We start from the raw sequence: 18,798 nt of genomic DNA, 5'->3' as shown, positions 1-18,798 counted from the left end.
GCATTTGCCAAGACATGCAGGAATAGATTTGGTTTGTATAATATCTTTGCCGCTAACACTAGGTATTAATACCTCTAGATTAGATGCAGAGGAGGGAATAAATATATGGTGTTTATGTTCATCAGAGAAATCAACATATTTTTTAGTAGGGAGCAATGTATTCCGGGTGCCGGGTAGGTTGGAGTCCTCGACGGGGGCTGGACATTTGTATTTGTCTCTGCGGGGGGGATTGTACAGGGCAGGGTGAAGTGATGCAATCGCGGGGTTGGGGTTGGGGGTTAGGGGGGGGGGCGGTCTACCATTTTTAATCGCAGATGGGGGAATCGCATCGCAGTGTGCAGCCGGATTTCCTTGTTTCCATTCTGTATATCGTCGAGGTTATATAGGGGAGGCACTGGTGGCTGCAGCTCGTCATGCAAGGGCCCGAGTGCACGGACCACGTCCCCCCCGGCCCAGCGCAAACTCCAGTTTCGTCAGCACGTCAATCTCGACGACGTTTCAACTCCAACCAGCTTCCGCATCGTCACCAAATTCCGCGTCGTCACCAGATTCCGCGTCGTCGTCACCACCACCACCACCACCATGCCCACGTTTCAAAGCAACAAGTTCCGAAGCTCCCGCGACGCCGGCAGCTTCGGCCCGCAGTACCGCCGGCTCGTGGCCAAGCATCCCTTTCTCCTGTTCGGCCTCCCGTTCCTCGCCGTCGTGGTCGGCGGCTCGTTTGTCCTGACGCCCGCGACGGCCATCCGCTACGAGCGGCACGACCGCAAGGTGCGCCAGATGACCAAGGAGGAGGAGCTGAGCGTCCGGCGGTCCGCCCGCAAGGTGGACATGAAGGAGGAGTACTACGTACGTCGGGCTGTCTTTTTTTCCCTTGTCGCACGTGCTCCCTCTCTGTCTCTCTCTCTCTCTCTTCTCCCTTGGATGGTGTCGATGCGTTGCGCGCTATCCAGTATGCCGGGTCCGTTGCGGACGTGGTGTATGACGCGCGGACCAAGGGAGGACGCCGGCTAACGGGAGATGCAGCGTCTGGCAGGCCGGGATCTCGATGACTGGGAGCAGAAGCGCGTCGAGCGGTTGCCGGGGGAGAGCGACGGCGTCCTGTGATGCCGGTTTCGACGAGGGGGCCTAGACGGCGCGCCTTTGGCGGGGGAATTTGCTTGTGCTCGCCCTGGACCGGGAGTGACGCAACGACGTCATTGTCGCGGGATTTCCGGTAGTTGACGCCTCGCCCCCTTTGCTCACATGCGACGAGGTGAGCCCGGGCAAAACCGCCCGGGCGAGCAACAACAACAACAAAAAAAAAAAAAAGGAGTGGCAGGGCAGCCCCAAGCCCCTCGCCTGGCTCTGCTTGGTGCATCGCGATGCACGTAATAGCGCTGGAATGCGAAACCAAGCCTTCGGATAGGGGGGGGGCCGAGACATGGACAGAAAGCCCGCCAAGTCGACCGGGTCCTGGGGCGTGCTCGTATAATTCCAGGTACGACGTATCAGCGGGTTTGTTGTGTTTCTTGCGCTTGCAGGAAAGGACGGACGTTGGGCAGGACCTGAAGAGGGGGGGCCGCCAGGAAGGAGGAGGTGTGGTTCATCCCCGGGCTAGACGGGGCGGAGCGGGATGCGAAAAAAAAAAAAAAAAAAAAAAAAAAAAAAAAAAAGGAAAAGCCCGATGGGCTCGGCAATCTTCGATCTCGACTAGATGGAAAGCTTCAGTGTGGTGGTGGGCATGTTCTGTTCCTGGCGGCTTGTGCGTGCGATTGATTTGTGGATGGTGCCATCTGCCATCTTCCGTCTTCCATCTTCCTCCCTTGCCAAAAGAGACCGCCGCAAACGGGGGTGGGCTCGACGGAACCGGCTGACGTCGCCGGCGGGGGAACTTGAGGTCCCCCCCCTTTTTTTTTTATTCTTTTTTTAATTATTTCATTCTTTTTTTGTTTCCCCGCCTCCTGTCTTGTTCTTTGTTCTTGTTTCTCGTTTGCGGGCAGCAAGCTAGCGAGGATCAAAAAGCTGGTAGTTGAGCCAATGGAGCTTTCGGGTTTTGCCATCGGTCAACTGTCGGCACTTGGTGACGACGGGGTGGGGGCCTTGATACTACCCTAGATGGGTGGAGGTCATGCAAGGGGCTGCCCAGCACCAGCACCAGCACCAGCACCAGCACCAGCACCAGCACCAGCACCAGCCCGCAACAGCTCGGAGGAAAGCCTCCCGAGCGGAGCACCGCGCCAAGGCCGGCCGCCGCCAAAGCAGTGTTTCGGTTTATTTTTTTTTTTTCTCCCCCCCCGGCGCGGCAGCACAATTCCTGCGCCCAAGATGGCAGCTTTTCTCCGCGAAGGCAGCGCGCTGTCCGGACGGGATGGCGGGGCTCCACGGGTCGTTCCAGTCGTTTGCTGCGGAGCTGGCCACTGGGGGTTGCGCAGTCTGCCGAAGTCGAGCACGCACACCAGACGGGTTCGTGTTGGCCGTTGACGACGACCCGCTGGCCGGTGGCGGCGGTCAATCCGGTGCGGCGATCGATTGATGGGAGCTGGCATAGCTCGGCGCAGGAATGCAGTGCGCGCGGGGAAGCGCTGGGCCCCGCTGGCATTGAGCTGGCGCAGCGGTCGACTCGCGGCGGTCAACTCGCTCTGGGCCCACCGGGCTACTCCTTAGCTAGCCTGGCGCGGGGGGGGGGGGGGGGGGGGGGCGGGCAGGTGGCGCATCCGACTTGGCGGTCGACCGACGCCGTGCCAGCAGCTATGTACCAGCTACGAGTTTCCGCGACAGGCCTAGCTAGGCCGGGAACCTGCGGCGTTGGCGGGACACCGCACCGCCTCCCATTACTCGCGGGCCTCGACATTCGTTCTGCAGCGTCCGCCTCGTCCCATCCACGCCGCTTTACTTGATTTTTTACTTTATTTTTATTTTATTTTTTGACTCGTGGCACTTGGGTCTGGTCCAAGATTCCTCCTGGCTCGACTCCCCCGCGGCCGACCCCCGACCCCCGACCCCCGGCAGAGGTTAAGGGTTTTTCCGGCTTTTCCGATCTGGTGCGTGGGCCCCACCAGCTGGTTATGTGTTTCTGGATCCGTTCAAATCCTTGGCGGACGCAGGAACTTGTCGACCGGATATGATGATTTGATCCTGGGGGGGTTTTTTTTTTTTTTTTTTTTTGTTCGCAGAACTGGCGTGTGCCGACAGGGGGCAAACAAGGTACGGACGGATGGTCCCTGCGTTGCGGCAGGCTTGCGTGATTCGCTTCGCATTGGCAGCTTGACGCCCGCCGAACCAGTTGGGTGGGAGGGCTTGCTTGCAGCAAGCAAGCAACATGAAGCAAGCAAGCAGTTGAAGCAGCAATGAAGCACTTGAAGCAAAAGCACATGCAAGGCACGCTGGCAACCGGCCGCGCTCGGATTGGAGGGGCGGCCCTGGCGGCTTTCCACCCCCAGCGCCAAGTGGCGTCTGGCCCCGGCGCACGCTGGCGCACGCTGGCGACCAGACGCCGTTGAAGCTTGCGTTGGCGAGAAGATGCTGCGTGCATGTCGACGACGACGACGACGACGACGACTTTGCAAAAGTCCGCGACGGCGGCCACGCAACGTTGATGCAATGCGACGCAGTGCAAGGTTGATGCAATTCAATGCAATGCAATGCAGTGCGGTGCGGTGCGGTGCGGTGCGGTGCGGTGCGGTGCGGTGCAGCAGGCAGCTGACTGGGAGCGTGGGGTTTGCCCCGCGGCCAGTGCCGCCCAGCAGCGCCGCCCCTCTGCCCCTCTGCCCCTCTGCCCCTCTGCCCCTCTGCCCCTCTGCCCCTCTGCTGGCCAGGCGGGGTTCGGGGTTTGCCGCGCTACTCCCGAGCGGGCCAGCAGCAGCAGCAGCAGCGGCAGCAGCAGCAGGCGCTGCCCCCTCCCAGTGCGGGACCAACGAAGCGGTGAAAGCCCCGCAGCCGAATATCAAAACGCCCAGACGCCGAGTGCCAGCACCCGATGGATGCGATGGATGCGATGGATGCGATGAATGCGATGATGGATGGGCGCCAGACCCACGGTTCGCCGCGCGACTCGTGCTGCGGGTGGCAGGGTGCATGTGGCATCCTCGGCGTCGTCGGATCTGACCAGACGGCAAGGTGCGCGGAATCCCCTTGCTAACAAAAAAGAAGGCGGCAAAAGCATCATCTGCTCGACCAGCTCTCCCTCTGGGCTCGGATGAAGAGAGCCCAGCGCCTCGGGTCAATTTGCGCCGTCCGACCTTTTGGATTGCCAGATATGCAGCCAGCCCTTGCTGGGCGCTGCGACCCGTCCCACAGGGCCGGGAAACTCTGCGGTTGCAGCTGCAGCGGCAGCGGCAGCAGTGCAGTGCAGTGCAGTGCAGTGCAGTGCAGTGCAGGCTGCAGGCTGGTTGCATGTGCAGCGCCAGCCGGCCGCCCAGGTGATTTATGACCACCGCACCACCATCCCGCGGCCGTGGACGTGGTCGTGGTCGTGGTCGTGGTCGTGGTCGTGGTCGTGGTCGTGGTCGTGGCCTGCGCCGAAATTGCCCATTCAAACGACGCCCACAGCCCCCATGACGCCCCAGGGCCGAAAAACCGCGGAGCGATGCGAGCGAGCGCCAAGGATACAAACGAGCCAACGCATCTGAATCTGGCGGTCCGGTGCGCGCACAACCCGCGCGCGGGGGAAGGGGGGGGGGGGGTTGCTGCTTGCTTTGCCCCCCCCCCCCCCCCCCTGCTGCGCTGAGCCAGATTCCCGGGACGGCGACTGACCAGACCCTTATTTTCCCTCTTTCTTCTTTTTTGCGTCTGTCTCGTCTTTTGTTTGCTAGATTGCAGGGAACCAAAAGAAGAAAAGAAACGAAAAGAAAAAGAAAAGAGAGCAGGCGTGCGTGGCGTGGCGTGGCGTGGCGTGGAGTGCGTGCGTGCGTGCGTGCGTGCGTTGGGGGGAAATTGCCAATGTCTCGGTGACCTGGGCCCCCCCGATTGGGAAATGCTGGGGGGGGGGGCATCATCAAAAGTTTCATCCGAGCGTCAACTAACTGCGTGGGGAAAAGGAAGGAGACGGGTTGTCACTATTGGGCGGTGACGAAAGGGCTGCGTGCGTTGTAAGTACATAGTCTGCGGCGAATGCAGCTGAAGGCGCCAGACGGTCAGGTCAGCTGGTCAACTCTTGATAAGCGAGCTTGTGGCCGCGAAAAGGGCCGGGGGGGTCTGTCGGCGGCAATCGAGGACGATCAAAGATCAAATGGATGCCGGGAGGATGGCGCTAGGCGCTGCTGAGTGGGTGCTGGGTGCGGTCGGTGCTGGGCGTCGTGGGTCGTCAAGAAAGTCGTGGACGTGAGTCGTGCATGGTGCACAGTGAGAGTGCCTAGGCATACGGAGCAGTCAAGTCTGGTGCATCGTGCGCCGGCGATACCGCCTCGACCCTGCGCTTCGACGTCAACGGTCAATGCTTGCAGGTGAGCCCGACGCCCCGGGACGCGACGCCCCAGCTCATTTACTCCGTCACCGGCGGCAGCAGGCGGCGGCGGCAGCAGCTTCACGCAGTCGGCTGGCAACCCCGCGCGCTCGCAGCAAAAAGAAAAAGAAAAAAGCGCCGGCCAGCAGCACCCGCGGGGGGGCGGGCACCAAAAAAAAAAAAAAGAAACATGCATCAATTGAACGAGAAACATTGATTAAAAAAAAAAAAAAATAAGCGGTGCCTGGGGGCGCCCCGCCCCTCCGCATCGCCATCTCAGGCACAAGGCACGAGCGAGCAGAGGCGCAGGTCACGAGGCGAGCTGGGCAGGGCAAGCCGGAACGGAACGGTGAGTGAGTCGCGCCGGCGCTGCCTTTCTTTTCTTTTCGTTTCGGTCTGGCCAATCGGCCCCAGAGCGCAGCGCGGCGCAGCGCGGCGCAGCGCGGCGCAGCGCGGCGCAGCGCAGCCGAGCTAGCGTTCTGGTTGCAGTTGATGAGAGCGACGAGCCCGCCAGCCAAGCGGCAAGAATCAGTAACGGCGAATTTCAAATTTCAAATTTCAAATTTCAACTTTCCTCCCTTTGAACCAGCGGTGGGTGGGCAAAACCAAGCGGGCAACCCAAGCGGGCAACCCAAGCGGGCAACCCAAGCGGGCAACCCAAGCGGGCAAAACCAACCAACAAAGCTCGAGCCGGAAACGGCCAAGCAGCCCGGCAACCCGCATCCATCCGCTGCTGATCCAGGGCGCCGTCCGGCCCACTTGCCTTGCCTGGCCAGTTTGTCTGTCTGCCTGCCTGGTACGTACTGTACATACTCGGTAGAAACAGAGTTGACCGCCTTGCGGGTCGCCCCCACTCTCCACGGCAGGCGATTCACGGCGGTTCACGGCGATTCACGGCGATTCACGATTCGCGCACGATTCACGACGCACCACCCATTCACCACACTCACCACATTCACCACGAGCTGGGGGCTGGGGCCGCGCTAGAGGCCCTGTGGCTGGCGAGACTTTCCGACCGTGGGAAAAAAAAAAAAAAAAAAAAAAAAAAAAAAAAAAAAAAGTCGTGCATAAGGATGTGGATGTGGATGTGGATGTTGCCGCCAAGCAAAGGCATTCGTCGGCTGAAACCCGAGTCCTGGGCTGTTCGCCGCTCGTGCAGCCAGCCCCCCCCCGGGCCTTGCCTGCTTCTGCTTCGGTCTGGTCGCACGACGCGGCAGGACGGCGACTTGCGCAACCCGGGGGCGTCGTCGTCGTTTGTACCCTCCGACAATGGCAGCATCACGTCGCCAAGCCTTGGCCTTTTTGCCTCTGGGCTGGGCACATGACATGGAGAGCAGAGGGAGCAGAGGGCAGAGGGCAGCTGCCGCCTGGGGGACCCGTCAGCAGGGTGCAGCAGCGCCGCAACAGCAGCAGCAGCAGAAGCAGCAGCGGACCCCGGGGCGTCGTGGCTGCGCCCACATGGGGCCAAACTGCTCAGGTCCGGCACGCCAGCTGGTTTCGCACAATTCATGTCGCAACCGGACGCTGGCGCTGGCGCTGGCGCTGACGCTGACGCTGACGCTGAACCCGACGCCGACGCCGACGCTGCCGCACCGCCAAGTGCGGACCAACAACGCCAGGCTTCGTCAAGCCTGGTCTGATGCTGGCAGCGCCATCTGCCCACGAAACCTGCCAGCTGAAGCAGCTTGGCCAACCAGACGCCTTCGCGCGCGTTGGTGCCCAACCGGAACCAGCGACGACGCGACTTTTCCCGGCGGACGGGCACGACGCACAACGCAGCCTCGTCCCATCGACTTTTTCTGCGCATCTTTTTTGTCTTTTATCTTTTCTATCTTTTTTTTTTCTTTTTTTTTTTTCAGTTTTGATTTCACAATGCCAAGTTTTCTACGTTATTCGTGGTTCCCGCGTATCCGGACACACACGGGACCAGGGCGCGCGCGTTTCACAATGCAGCCCAGGCAAGGTGCGTTTGAAGCCGAGCCCGCCGGCTTGCTTTCTTCGGGCGGGGTGTGTATATCGGGGGGGGGGGGGGGGGTGGTAGTTGTCAGGAGGGGATGATTATCGAGGGGGGGGGTGGTTGTCGAAGCGGTGGGCGTGTGCAACCACGGCAGCCTGCAACCGGAGGCCACCTGGGAAAAAAAGAAAAAAAAAAAGGGCACATAAATAGAGCGCTGGGTGGGTAATAATAAAAAAAAAAGATGAAGAAAAAAAAAAAAAAAGAAACCATGGTAAATACCGACAACGCAAAACCCAAGACGGGGGCAGAAAGCTACGCACGCATCGTGCTCTGCCTGCTCGCCGGCCGCCTTCGTCATCTGCATGCCTCGCAAAGCCCGGATCCCACGCGCAGGAAATCAGGGCGGACAGACGCAGCCTTTTGCTTGGCCAGGAGGGACGCCTGCAGGGAACGCTCAAGTCGATGCGATGCGATGCGGTGCGATGCGGATGCAAGCGGACCCAAGGGTGGGGCCAGCCAGCCAGCCAGCCAGCCCCGCCCCGCCGGCTCTGGGTGTGCGGCGCACGCCAGGAACGCCTCCGCAACACCCACACACCCCACCCTGCTGCACGCCCCCTGCTGTGGACCCGCATCCCCGCCCCCCCCTGCCCGGCTTGACGTACATGCTTTTTTGCTTTGGGGAACACTGGCCCAAAATAAAAAAAGAAGAGGAAGAAGAGCAAGGGTGGAGAGAGGATAAGACGACGACGACGAGGCCAGCAAAACTCCGGACGGGCCGCGGGGACGTAAAAAGGGCCAGGGTTCCTCCTCGATTCGACTTACATATATCGCCGCGAGCCCTCCCGCCCAGCGTCTCCCTCGCGCACATCCCGGAAAACCTCGCTGCCCTTTCGTCGGCGCTTTTGCATCCACGGCGCGCAATCTGCATACAGGTCCTTTTTCGTTTTCATCACCAGGGCTGCCCTTCTCGGCCGCCGCCCGCACCCTGGGGCAGCAACCCCCCCCCCTCTCTCTCTCTCTGCTGCAGCGCACCGCATCACGTTGCACCACGTCAACGCATCAAAACCCCGGCAAAGCTTCCCTCCCAGCATGCACGTCCTCGGCAGCATCGGCCACGGCTTCGGCCAGCGCCGCAAGACCCCCCAGCCCAGGAGCCTGCACATCCGCAAGGTCTCCTTCTCGGGCTCGTCCCTCTCCTCCGGCTGCTCCTCCTCCGCCTCCTCCGCATCCTCCTCGTCGGCGCCGTCGTCCGCCGTCACGGCCGCCTCCTCCCCCGGCGGCTTCGACCCTCTCCACCTGCATCCCACGTTCCACCCGCCCCCGCGGCTGCACGACCGGCCCATCCTCAGCCCCCGCAGCCGGAGCGGCTTGCCCCCCGTGCCGGCGCTGCTGGACGACGCCGGCGACGACGACGACGACGACGACGCTGATTCTACCGACCTGGACGAGGGCTACGACGACGACGGCTCCACCGTCTTCGGCGGGCCGCCGCCGCCGCCGCCGCCGCCGCCGCCGCCGCCGCCCTACGCCCAGGACTACTTTATGCTGCAGCTGGCCGCGAGGCCGGCCGCCCCGCGCTCCCGCTGGTCCGACTCGACCATCCAGACCGTGGGCGACGCGGCCGACGACCTGGCGGTGCACGAGTACGGCGGCGACTGCGACGCCGCGCCGGGGGAGCGTGGGCCGCCGCCGGTGCCCAACTTTAGCCACAAGCGCGGCGTGTCGGGGTCGCGACGGCCGCCCATGAGGTCGCTGGACAGCCTGGACGACCTGATCAAGAAGGGGGGATGGAAGAGGCGGGGCGTGGTGTTTACCGAGGGAGACGTCAACTCGCACGCCTCGATATGACAGGGGGTGTCTAGTCTTGATATCTTGATATTGTCCTCCTCATCTCTTCTTCATCATCATCTTTTCATCATCCTCATCCTCATCATCAGCAAGCTTTCAACATCTACCCACTTTATTATACCCACGCACACGACCTCTCCGCGTTTGCACGCACTTATACCGCACGCTCGCAGTTTCCTTTGTCTCGTCTCTTCAAGCATGGCGCACTGGATGGATACCACGGGCAACGGATACGGACACGACAGCCACGTCTGATGGAGGTGCCCACGAGGCCGGCGACGCCGGCTTTGTACATATCGTTTCCCAGTTTCTCTCCCCAAGGGAGTCTGAATCAAGCACCCGGCTCCGCTTTAGGAGCCGCACGTATTTCTGCCCTGTCTGCGAATGTCCATGTGAATGACGCCTCGTCCTGGTCCCTCCACTTGAATGACTCCCCGTCCTGGTCCCTCTATAGACGACTCCCATCCTCGTCCCTCCATGAGAAGCGCCCTGCCCCAGCGACGGCTTGCCCGCCGCCCGCGACTCGCAGGGGCCAAAGCAGCAAATCAAATTAATACATACTCATATATATATATATATACATATAAGTGTATGAAACGAAGGCTGGTTGAAAAAATACAGTGAGAAAAAAATCACCCGCAAACCTTGACTGCCGCAGAATCAACAGGGGTTCAAGAGACGCCCCGACTTCGCCGTGCGGCTGAGTGCCGGATGCGACGGAAGGCGGGTCCTCACACGTGGCAGCCAGGGGGGGCCCGCGCAGGGGCCGCCGGGACGCCCGGCGTCAGCGCGCAGAGCAGGCGGCAGGCAGCACGCAGCACGCAGCACCAGCACGCAGCGCTCGCAGTGGCGGTGGCGTTGGCGGCCGCCTGCGCGCCCTCGTGAGAAGGCGAGGCGAGGCGAGAGGCGACAACTCCATGTCACCACCGAACGCGGGCTGCAGCAACGGCGGGTTGGGAGTCGACGCCAGGTGCAAGCCTGCTGGTCCCGGCCAAGGTCGTGTCAGGCAAAGATTCCGTCGACTGACGTGGGGGGCCGAGGAGGAGTGCCCACCGCTGCATCCACGCATGCATGGGTTCGGCATCATCAGTGGTAAACATGCACGAGCTGAGGCGAGCAACAACGCCGGGCCAGACGCTTCTTATGCAAAAATAAAGGACAAACGGAAAAACCAGAAAAGGACGCAGAGAAGAAGAAGAAGAAGAAGAAGAAGAAGAAGAAAAAGAAAAAGAAAAACGAATAAAGCCAGGAAATAACTGCCAGATGGACAAAGAAAATTAAGTGCATGCTCTCCGGGACGGATCCGTCTGCTCTATCCGCTCCCTCAGCCAAACCCGTCCATGCCTCCGTCGTGCAACGGAAAACAGCAACAGAAGCAACATCAACTTGAAACGCCCGCCCTGTTTCCATCCACGTTGCCATTCTTGCCCAGTCCATTGCCTTCCACCTGCCACAACCAGACGAAACCCCCTCCCCCTCCTCCCCTCCGGAACAGATATCCCCCGGAACAGATAAAGATGAAAAAAAATACAAAGGGAACCTGGGCTTGGCTCATCCCGCTATGCTCGTAGTCGTCTTCTCATGTCGTTATTTGCAAGGAAAAAAAAAAAAAAAGCTATTGTGACAGTGTGGTTGTACGTCCGTGTCGAACATTGGACCGCGTCAACAGATCCCCTGTGCCTGTCCAACCATGACCAGTGTTGAATTATACTCTTGTTCCGTGATGTATGTGGTTATTAATTCCTTCTCTCCAGAGTATGGCGTATATCGCGAGGGACCCCCTCAATTCAAGCATCTTGTACATGCCGGAAAAAAAAAAAGAAAAAAAATCATCGTTCTACCCTCGGCGGTGCAGGCTGCCAACCATTGATGTAAGCCATCAGTCCCATGCCGATGAATACAACGCCAAGCATGGATGCATAGGGCAGCCCTGCTTGCAAGGCCTGGTCGCCCGGGCCGAACCCTCTCCGTGACGAGGGTAGTGGCGTCATGGTGCTTGCTCTCGACAGCGTCGCCCCGTCGTCCAGTTCGTCGCCGGCCGTCGAGTCGTGCTCCGGGACCGCTGCTGCAGCCATCTGTTCGTCTTCTGCCGCCGCCCTCTCCCTCGAGTCTACCCTCGTTTTGCGTGATCGTGACCGCCGTCTCTCACCTGCTGCTGCTGCTGCTGCTGCTGCGGCGGCGGCGGCGGCAACTCGCTTGGCCTCCTCAGCTCGGAGCTGTGATACCATCTCTGCTAGCGATCTTGTGCTCTCATCTCTTTCCCGCTCCGCGGATTCGCATCTTTGCTTCCACTGTTGGAGCTGCTCGCGCATATCCTTCATCTGCTCACCCATGTTGTCAACCCGAGACTGCAGCGCCGCAGCCACTTCTTTGGCTTCTGCGTCTCCAGCCCGTGTCTCTTGCTCCTGCTTCTCACCAGCAAGAGCCTCTCTGGCCTGGACTAGCTTTGACGCAAACTCCTGTACCGCTTCTGCGGCATCATCATCATCCATGACAGTGGTGTCGGGTTGGGCCTTGAACAAGTCGTCGACCTGTGTGTTTGCCGACGCCTCGAGGCGTTTTGCCACATCCTCTGCGAGCTCGCGAGCAGCTCGTTCTTTTTGAAGCATCGCTTCTAGCTCCCGCATCCGTGCAGACTGAGTGTCCATATCTCGCTTGGCATTGTTCAAAGCCTCTGTAAGCTGGATGATTTGGTTCAGGTTTTCCTGTCGCGCTGCTGCGGAGTTGGGCGGCCCGGATTTCGGCCGCTCAGACGGGCCCCCCCTCTTTAGCGACGGCACATCAGGCTTCTCCGGTAAAGGCTGTTGGGGCGGCGGTGCTGGGGGTTCCGAGAAGCGAGTCTTTGCATCAGATCGAAACGGTAGCCCTCCGTTCACCGAAGGCTGCGGCTGTCGCAGCTTCGCCGGTTCCGGCATCTCCGACTTTTCCAGGTCCTTGACGTCCTCCTTGCTGAGCAGTGTGTTGACAAACTGATTCGTCCGACCCAGATCCTGAGCTTGCAACCGCGCGTTTCTCAATTCCGACTATGGAAAACGTTAGCAAAGCTTCCCCCCTTCCCCCCCCCATGGGTCCAGTGTACTTACGGCTAGCCGCTTCAGGATTTGATCCGTGGCGATGGGGGCCAAAAAGAATGACCTTTGCTGCGACATCCCGTTCATGTGTCCGTTCGTGCCGCCATTGTTGTTCATCATCCGAGCACCGTTGTTACCCGTGCCCATATTGCCACCTTGCCGACCACGCATCTGAAGCGGCCCGTTGGGTATCAGCATGGTCCCGTTGGCGGGATCCAGATCGCCAAAGTTCATGTCCAGAACATTGTTTGTGTTGCTCAGAAATCCTGCATGCTCGACTTTTGCGGCCACTTTGTGGTGCACCACCGTCTTCTGGTCCTCGCTCACAATGTCGATGCCGAGCTCCAGGTGATCGGCCGTCTGCAGCTCGTGCGGTTCGGATTCGCGATTTTCCTGCGAAAGACGTGTGCCATTCACAAACGTGCCATTCGAAGACTTGACATCGCGAATGAAAATCTTTCCATTTCGTTCTGCGTAAATCTCGGCGTGCTGCCTCGACAAAACCTTGCTGTCAAAGAAGCCGTTTGTAGCCGTGGGGACTGTTTTCTGATTCGTCTGCCGACCGATCCTGAGGCTGTCGGGGGCAAAGGGAACAGCAATAGTCTTTCTCTCAAATGTTCCGTTGAGAGAAAGTAGATACAGAACCGGTTGGCTTGGTGGAAACTGCTCCGAACTCATCGGACCTAGCATCATCTGTTGTTGGTGTTGTTGTTGTTGTTGTTGTTGTTGGTGTTGTTGTTGCTGCTGCTGCTGCTGCTGCTGCTGCTGCTGCTGCTGCTGCTGGACCATTACATTTGGGCCGGGACCCAGCTGAATCCCGTTGTGAGGAGCTGCCATGCCGTTTGATCGGTTATGAGGTACTTTTGGGTAGTCCGATTGTGTGTCAGCCTTGCCAGCTGACCAAGGACCTTTTGGTTGAGGCCTCTTTCGAGATGCAGTCGAGGCTGACCACTGGCTCAAATCTGAAGTGGCCGACAGCGAGCTACCATTCGATTGTGAACCATTCGTGGCGACGGACGTAATCGACGAGCTGGAAGACAGCGATGAGGCAGAGTTTGTCCTGGAAAGCTGCTTACGCGGCGCGAACATGCCTCTTACTTCGTCGGGATCCATCGAATTGCTGCCGCTAATAGTTCCCCATGCTGGTCGTGCGAGTTGGGGGAAGGTCGGAGGGGTGGCTACTGCAGTCATCGGAAATCTTTGAGCGTGTCCCTGCGTCGAAGTGGAAAGCACAAGCTTCCGATGTTTTCGATGGCAACCTGCGAGAAGCTTCTTGGAGAGGGCCCTTTTAGTTTTGCTCCGCCAAGTTTGCAGCACTCCACCTCCGTTCGGATTGTACCGAACCTGTGTTTTGAGAACCCGTTCAATTGATGCAGAGGCTGGAGGAGTCTCGACAACAATCCTTCGTTTTACTCAGGCTTCCTCAACAGGAGGTTTGAATCTAGAAGCCGAAAATTCGTCAGCTGGAACCAGAGTTACCGACCAAGGCTTTGCCCCCATGAGCTGGCTGCCTTTGCAGGGGGGCGAGGGAAGAAAAAAAAAACAAAACACGTTTTGGCAGATAAGGGCTAAAAAGGTTCAAGCGGCATAACGCTGAGACCTACCACGAATGCGAACTCGCGGGCAAAGGTGACGCGGACGAGCCCGTTGTTCCAAGAAGCTACTTGTGGAGAGAGCTGAAGGGGAGGACTTGTTTGGCTCTTACCTCTCTTACCCCGTTCTCTTGACCTGGCCCGCTGTTGGATGCCAGGCGTGTTCAATGTTGCTGGGAGCTGCGTACAGTGCTGGAGGCACTCGGCATTCTCACCAACCACCCGAGGATGGAGCAGCCAGGCTGTAAAATGGTTCGCATAAAAGTTTCGTTTTCCGTTGTTATTGATCTACACTCGATTTCCCGAGCCTTGGCAACTTCTGACCACGTCTTGGACCCATCACCTGCCCATGGCAGTTGTCCACGTGATGGCGTTGACTCTGTGCACCAACCAACTCCAGACACTGTGAGGAGCCAGCTTGCGCACTTATATTTTTCCGGCGACGCAGAGGGCACCCAATCATGTCGCATCATCTCAGAAGGCTTCGCATGTCCAACTCCCTCAGAACGGTCGACTTGAATCAAGCAATCCTCTTCCAAGTAGAGCTTGCCTCGCCAACATCAACATGCCTCCTGTTGCAGCAGTGCCCGCCGGTGCACAACATGGTCCATCCAACCTTGACAAGTGTATGCTGATTTGGTGCAAGTGGGAGAATCCTCGGAGCTAACGCATGTTTGTTTAGTGAAAATGGGCGCCATGATGGGCGGCAGTACGTTTCTTCTCTGTGTGTAAAGACTTTGCCAACTCATTGACGCCTTTCTTCCCCCTTTGAACCTAGCTGTTGGAGTTATCATGGGATTCATCTTTGGTGCGAAATATTCAATCAAGCTCAACTCTCGACCCCTCTTCCAATCTAACAGATACTTTGCTAGGAACGGTTAACATCTTCCGATACGGTGCGGGCACACAAGGCGTAATGAGAACTTTGGGACAATATATGGCCGTGTCTGGAACGACGTTTGGGTAAGCCCACTCCCATCCGAATTCGGGGACGAAAGCTTATGTTGCAGCTTTTTCATGTCAATCGGTTCCGTTATTCGGTCGGATGCGGATCCGAAGCTAAACGAGTTGTACATGCGCGCACAGAGACGACCGATAGTAATGATGGCGAACCCTGCGTGGCGAAGGTCTTGAGATACCAGACACTCGCCGCGCTTCATATACCCACTGGAACTAGAGCCAGCGTGATGACGCTTCTACTCCAGGCATTACCCTGTACAATGCACGAAAAAATAACATGTTCAAATATTACATCATCTACCAGGGCTTCTGCTCCAGCAAACACGCGAGGCACAGTGCTCCCATATCAGAGCAACAGACCGCTAGGGTGCGTGCATTGCAGACTATGTGAAGATCTCCTATGCATTGACGAAGCTTTATTCATGACATTCCGATGAGAAGAGGTAAAACGTGCTACTGCCACTGCGACAACGTGAGGGGGTTAACGTTTGGCGACAAGCAAAGAATGGGTACAAAAGTCTCGCTTTCCTTGTCAGTTCGGCTCGCTGGGGGACTCGCCCTGAGCTGAGGCCAGGATTCACCTCCTTCCTGAAGGCTTAGTTTAGTGTTTGATCGTTTGTATTTCTGGCTGCACGTCAAGTGATTTGCTGGCCGCGTACCCGACTAGGTGCCTAGCAGTAGCCTAGAGGTAGGCACATTGTTTCAGTAGTCCAGTCTCCTGTGTCAATGTCAGTATCGCTTGAGCGCTGACGTTGTGGCCTGGCAACTCTAGGCTGAGCGTCGTTGATTGACCCTTTCCCAGTCGTGTATGACGGCCCGAGTGCTATGTAGGTGCGATCAATGATGTCCGTCATGGTTCCCATGCTTTTTTACGAAGCAGTGGCTCAGATGAAGCAGTTGGAGGGACAATGCTTTGCGAGCCTAGACTTGCTCCGCCACCTTGCACTCACTCCGTTCCATTTTGTTCAACTGGTCTTTGGCCAGGAACGCCAGCCAGTTAGCTCGCTTGTCCGAGCTGCTGCGCTTTTCTTTTCGTTTCCTCGGCTGTGCTGGGCCGGGTTTGCCGTCCGCTTCGGATGCGGCACAACGCACGGTAGACGTGGGGTCTGTGCGGACCAAAGCTATCTCGAAATGGGTTAGAAACGATGCTGAGGTGCCTAGGATATTTGAGACTTTTTAGATTGCAAATGTCAAGGGGGGCATGCCGATTCCGCAGCATCAGCCATTTCTTCACCCGCAAAGTGCCCGGCCTATTCCCCGCGACGACCTAGTAACTCACCCCCGAGCTCGAGTGAAGAGGGAAGGCCTCATGAAATGGCACGAGTGAAGGCCCGACTGACGTCCATCATGCCTCCGAGTCTCCCGACTCTGTCTGACGAACGACCATGAGCATCCCGGCAGTCGCTATCCATGGGCCCCTGGGAATGAGAAGAAAGTCTTGCAATGGAGCGGACTAAATTCTGATCGTGCTTGGGATCCCCCCCCCTCCCTTTTTGACACTCGATAAACCAAGATGATTTCCCGTCCATCCGTGCTTCTTTCACCCAGCTTCAGCTTTCGTTGAAGGCGCCGCCCTCACACAGTTCAAGCATAGCTCGACTATACTATTGCCTTACTAGCTCCCGCCAAAGCACGCATGGGGGTGGGAGGGGGGTGCGCCTTTGCACATTTTTTGATATAACCATGACTTGATGCCAAGGCATAGAAAGATTCATCTCATCTCTGAGGACTTGGAAGTGTTCCATGGCGGTGTTGCGTGGCCCTTTGGAGGATCAGGGGTTGCCGGTTGATTAAACGCATTCGAGGGTAAAACCATGGGAGCCCTCCTGAGCAAGGGCAACAGCGCCCCTTACACGCCTACACATCTCGGAGGGGTGCTCTCGCAAGGTAGAACGAATGGGTACGTTTCTGTTCCTCAAGCTGGAATAAAACCGACCAAGAGCGTATGGTGTGTTTGGTGGCAACAAGATAGCTAACAGGTGGCCAGCAACTCGCTTTTGGGAACTCTTGGGGCTCCTCTTTTGCCAAACTTTTTGAATGAAAATCCTCTTCCCAACGGATGCCCATGGAGCCTGCTCGACCCCACGACGGACTACTACCGAAGCTATCCACGGACCGGCGTAATTCGCTCATATGACTTCACGCTCAGTCGAGGCCGCCTTGCGCCAGACGGCTACGAGCGCGATACCATCCTGATCAACGGCGCCTTTCCAGGGCCCCTGATAGAGGCGAATTGGGGCGACACCATCCAAGTCACGCTGCACAACAACATAACGGACCCGAGCGAAGGCACGGCACTACACTGGCACGGGTTCCTGCAGCACGATAAACCATGGGAGGACGGGGTCCCGGCCGTGTCCCAGTGCCCGATCCCCCCCGGCAGGAGCTTCACCTACTCATTCGAGGCCGAGCTCTACGGTTCCACCTGGTACCACTCGCACTACTCGGCTCAGTACGCGGCGGGAATCTTTGGTGCCATTGTGATTTACGGCCCGACGACGGAAGAGTACGACGTCGACGTTGGGCCGATTTTGCTGTCGGACTGGTACCACCGGGACTACTTCGACTTGGTCAAGGAGACGCTCAAGCCCAACAGCCGGCCCATCCTCTCGGACAACAACATGATCAACGGCAAAGCAAACTTCGACTGCTCGACCCTGCCGCCCGACGACAAGACCCCCTGCCACCGCAACGCCGGCATCGCCAAGTTCAGGTTCCAGCGCGGCAAGACGCACCGCCTGCGCCTCATCAACGCGGGCTCCGAGGGGCTGCAGCGCTTCTCCATCGACGGACACACCATGACGGTCATTGCCAACGACTTTGTCACCGTGGAGCCCTACGACACAAACGTCGTGACGCTGGGCATCGGCCAGCGGACAGACGTTCTCGTCAAGGCGTGCGGCGAGCTGGACGCGTACTGGATGCGCAGCAACATCTCCGACCGGTGCAGCCTGGCCAGAGACCCCCTGGCCTACGCGGCAATCTACTACGACGACGCGGACGAGTCGCAGGCGCCGCGGTCGCAGGCGTGGCACGCCCCGGACCCGGGCACCTGCGCCAACGACGACCTGCGCCTCACCAAGCCCTACATGAAGCGGCGACCGATGGAGCCCGACCTGACGTACGACATGGAGGTCAAGCTGTTCCGGAACGCGAGCGGCATCACGCTGTGGTCGCTTGACGGCGTCGACTACCGTGGCAATTACAACAGCCCGACGCTGCTGCTGAGCGCGCTGGGCAACCACACGTTTGCCAAGGAGTGGAATGTGAAGAACACGGGGGAGGCAAGGAGCGTGCGCGTCGTCGTCATCAACGACACGCCTGTTGCGTAAGTATTGTTTTCTTTTTTTTTTCTTTTTTTCTTTTCTTCCTTCTTTTTTTCTACCGTCGGCCCCCGTTGGCGGCCTGCTGACTTTTCCCAGGCACCCGATGCACCTCCACGGCTTCAACATGTACGTCCTCCACGAAGGACCAGGCCAGTGGGACGGGACCATCATCAACAGGGACAACCCGCTGCGGCGCGACGTGGTCATGATGCGCGCGCACGGACACCTGGTCATCCAGTTTGACGCGGCGGACAACCCAGGCAAGACTGCTGCTCTCCTCTCTCGTCCCGGGCTGCTTTTGGTCTCGGTTTTTTTTTGCTGACGCGCTTCGCAGGCGTGTGGCCCTTCCACTGCCACATAGCGTGGCATGTGTCGGCCGGGTTTTTCGCCCAGTTCCTCACGAGCCCGGACCGGGTGGCGGAGCTGCACAAGCGGATGCCGCAGGTCGTGGCCGAGACGTGCCGACAGTGGGGGAAGTGGACAAACACGAATATCCCGGATCAGATTGACAGCGGGTTGTGAGGGGTTTGCTCCGAGTGCTGCATGGTGGACGGCAGCGATGGGATGTGGTCGACTGTTGCTTGCTGAAGGGTGGACGGGCCGGACAGTCCCTGATGGAGGT

The 18,798-nt window shown here is 58.7% G+C and overlaps 7 protein-coding genes across 7 annotated transcripts; 4 read left to right on the top strand and 3 right to left on the bottom strand.

Annotated features, from left to right (window-relative positions):
* Positions 1-582: 582 nt before the first annotated feature.
* Positions 583-1,107, top strand: UV8b_01869 (uncharacterized protein; the record flags this gene model as incomplete). The annotated part of the gene is made up of 2 exons (XM_043139367.1): positions 583-849; positions 1,027-1,107. 2 exons carry the CDS (start codon positions 583-585, stop codon positions 1,105-1,107), a joined length of 348 nt encoding a protein of 115 aa, XP_042995301.1.
* Positions 1,108-2,108: 1,001 nt separating this feature from the next.
* Positions 2,109-2,528, bottom strand: UV8b_01868 (uncharacterized protein; the record flags this gene model as incomplete). The annotated part of the gene is made up of 1 exon (XM_043139366.1): positions 2,109-2,528. The coding sequence occupies one exon, from the start codon at positions 2,526-2,528 to the stop codon at positions 2,109-2,111; it is 420 nt and encodes a 139-aa protein (XP_042995300.1).
* Positions 2,529-3,045: 517 nt separating this feature from the next.
* UV8b_01867 (uncharacterized protein) lies at positions 3,046-4,513 on the bottom strand (the record flags this gene model as incomplete). Its single annotated transcript, XM_043139365.1, has 4 exons — positions 3,046-3,117; positions 3,195-4,220; positions 4,277-4,366; positions 4,421-4,513. 4 exons carry the CDS (start codon positions 4,511-4,513, stop codon positions 3,046-3,048), a joined length of 1,281 nt encoding a protein of 426 aa, XP_042995299.1.
* A 3,955-nt stretch (positions 4,514-8,468) lies between these two features.
* Positions 8,469-9,227, top strand: UV8b_01866 (uncharacterized protein; the record flags this gene model as incomplete). The annotated part of the gene is made up of 1 exon (XM_043139364.1): positions 8,469-9,227. One exon carries the CDS (start codon positions 8,469-8,471, stop codon positions 9,225-9,227), a length of 759 nt encoding a protein of 252 aa, XP_042995298.1.
* Positions 9,228-11,056: 1,829 nt separating this feature from the next.
* On the bottom strand, positions 11,057-13,489 carry UV8b_01865 (uncharacterized protein; the record flags this gene model as incomplete). The annotated part of the gene is made up of 2 exons (XM_043139363.1): positions 11,057-12,250; positions 12,311-13,489. 2 exons carry the CDS (start codon positions 13,487-13,489, stop codon positions 11,057-11,059), a joined length of 2,373 nt encoding a protein of 790 aa, XP_042995297.1.
* A 966-nt stretch (positions 13,490-14,455) lies between these two features.
* On the top strand, positions 14,456-15,024 carry UV8b_01864 (uncharacterized protein; the record flags this gene model as incomplete). The annotated part of the gene is made up of 5 exons (XM_043139362.1): positions 14,456-14,516; positions 14,573-14,599; positions 14,669-14,698; positions 14,763-14,853; positions 14,901-15,024. The coding sequence occupies 5 exons, from the start codon at positions 14,456-14,458 to the stop codon at positions 15,022-15,024; spliced, it is 333 nt and encodes a 110-aa protein (XP_042995296.1).
* A 1,640-nt stretch (positions 15,025-16,664) lies between these two features.
* On the top strand, positions 16,665-18,698 carry UV8b_01863 (uncharacterized protein; the record flags this gene model as incomplete). Its single annotated transcript, XM_043139361.1, has 4 exons — positions 16,665-16,750; positions 16,838-18,178; positions 18,273-18,436; positions 18,511-18,698. The coding sequence occupies 4 exons, from the start codon at positions 16,665-16,667 to the stop codon at positions 18,696-18,698; spliced, it is 1,779 nt and encodes a 592-aa protein (XP_042995295.1).
* Between the last annotated feature and the right edge of the window lie 100 nt (positions 18,699-18,798).

The sequence above is a fragment of the Ustilaginoidea virens genome, chromosome 2 (assembly GCF_000687475.1).
Source record: "Ustilaginoidea virens chromosome 2, complete sequence".
Lineage (NCBI taxonomy): Eukaryota > Fungi > Ascomycota > Sordariomycetes > Hypocreales > Clavicipitaceae > Ustilaginoidea > Ustilaginoidea virens.
This window is presented reverse-complemented; position numbering and strand designations above follow the sequence as displayed.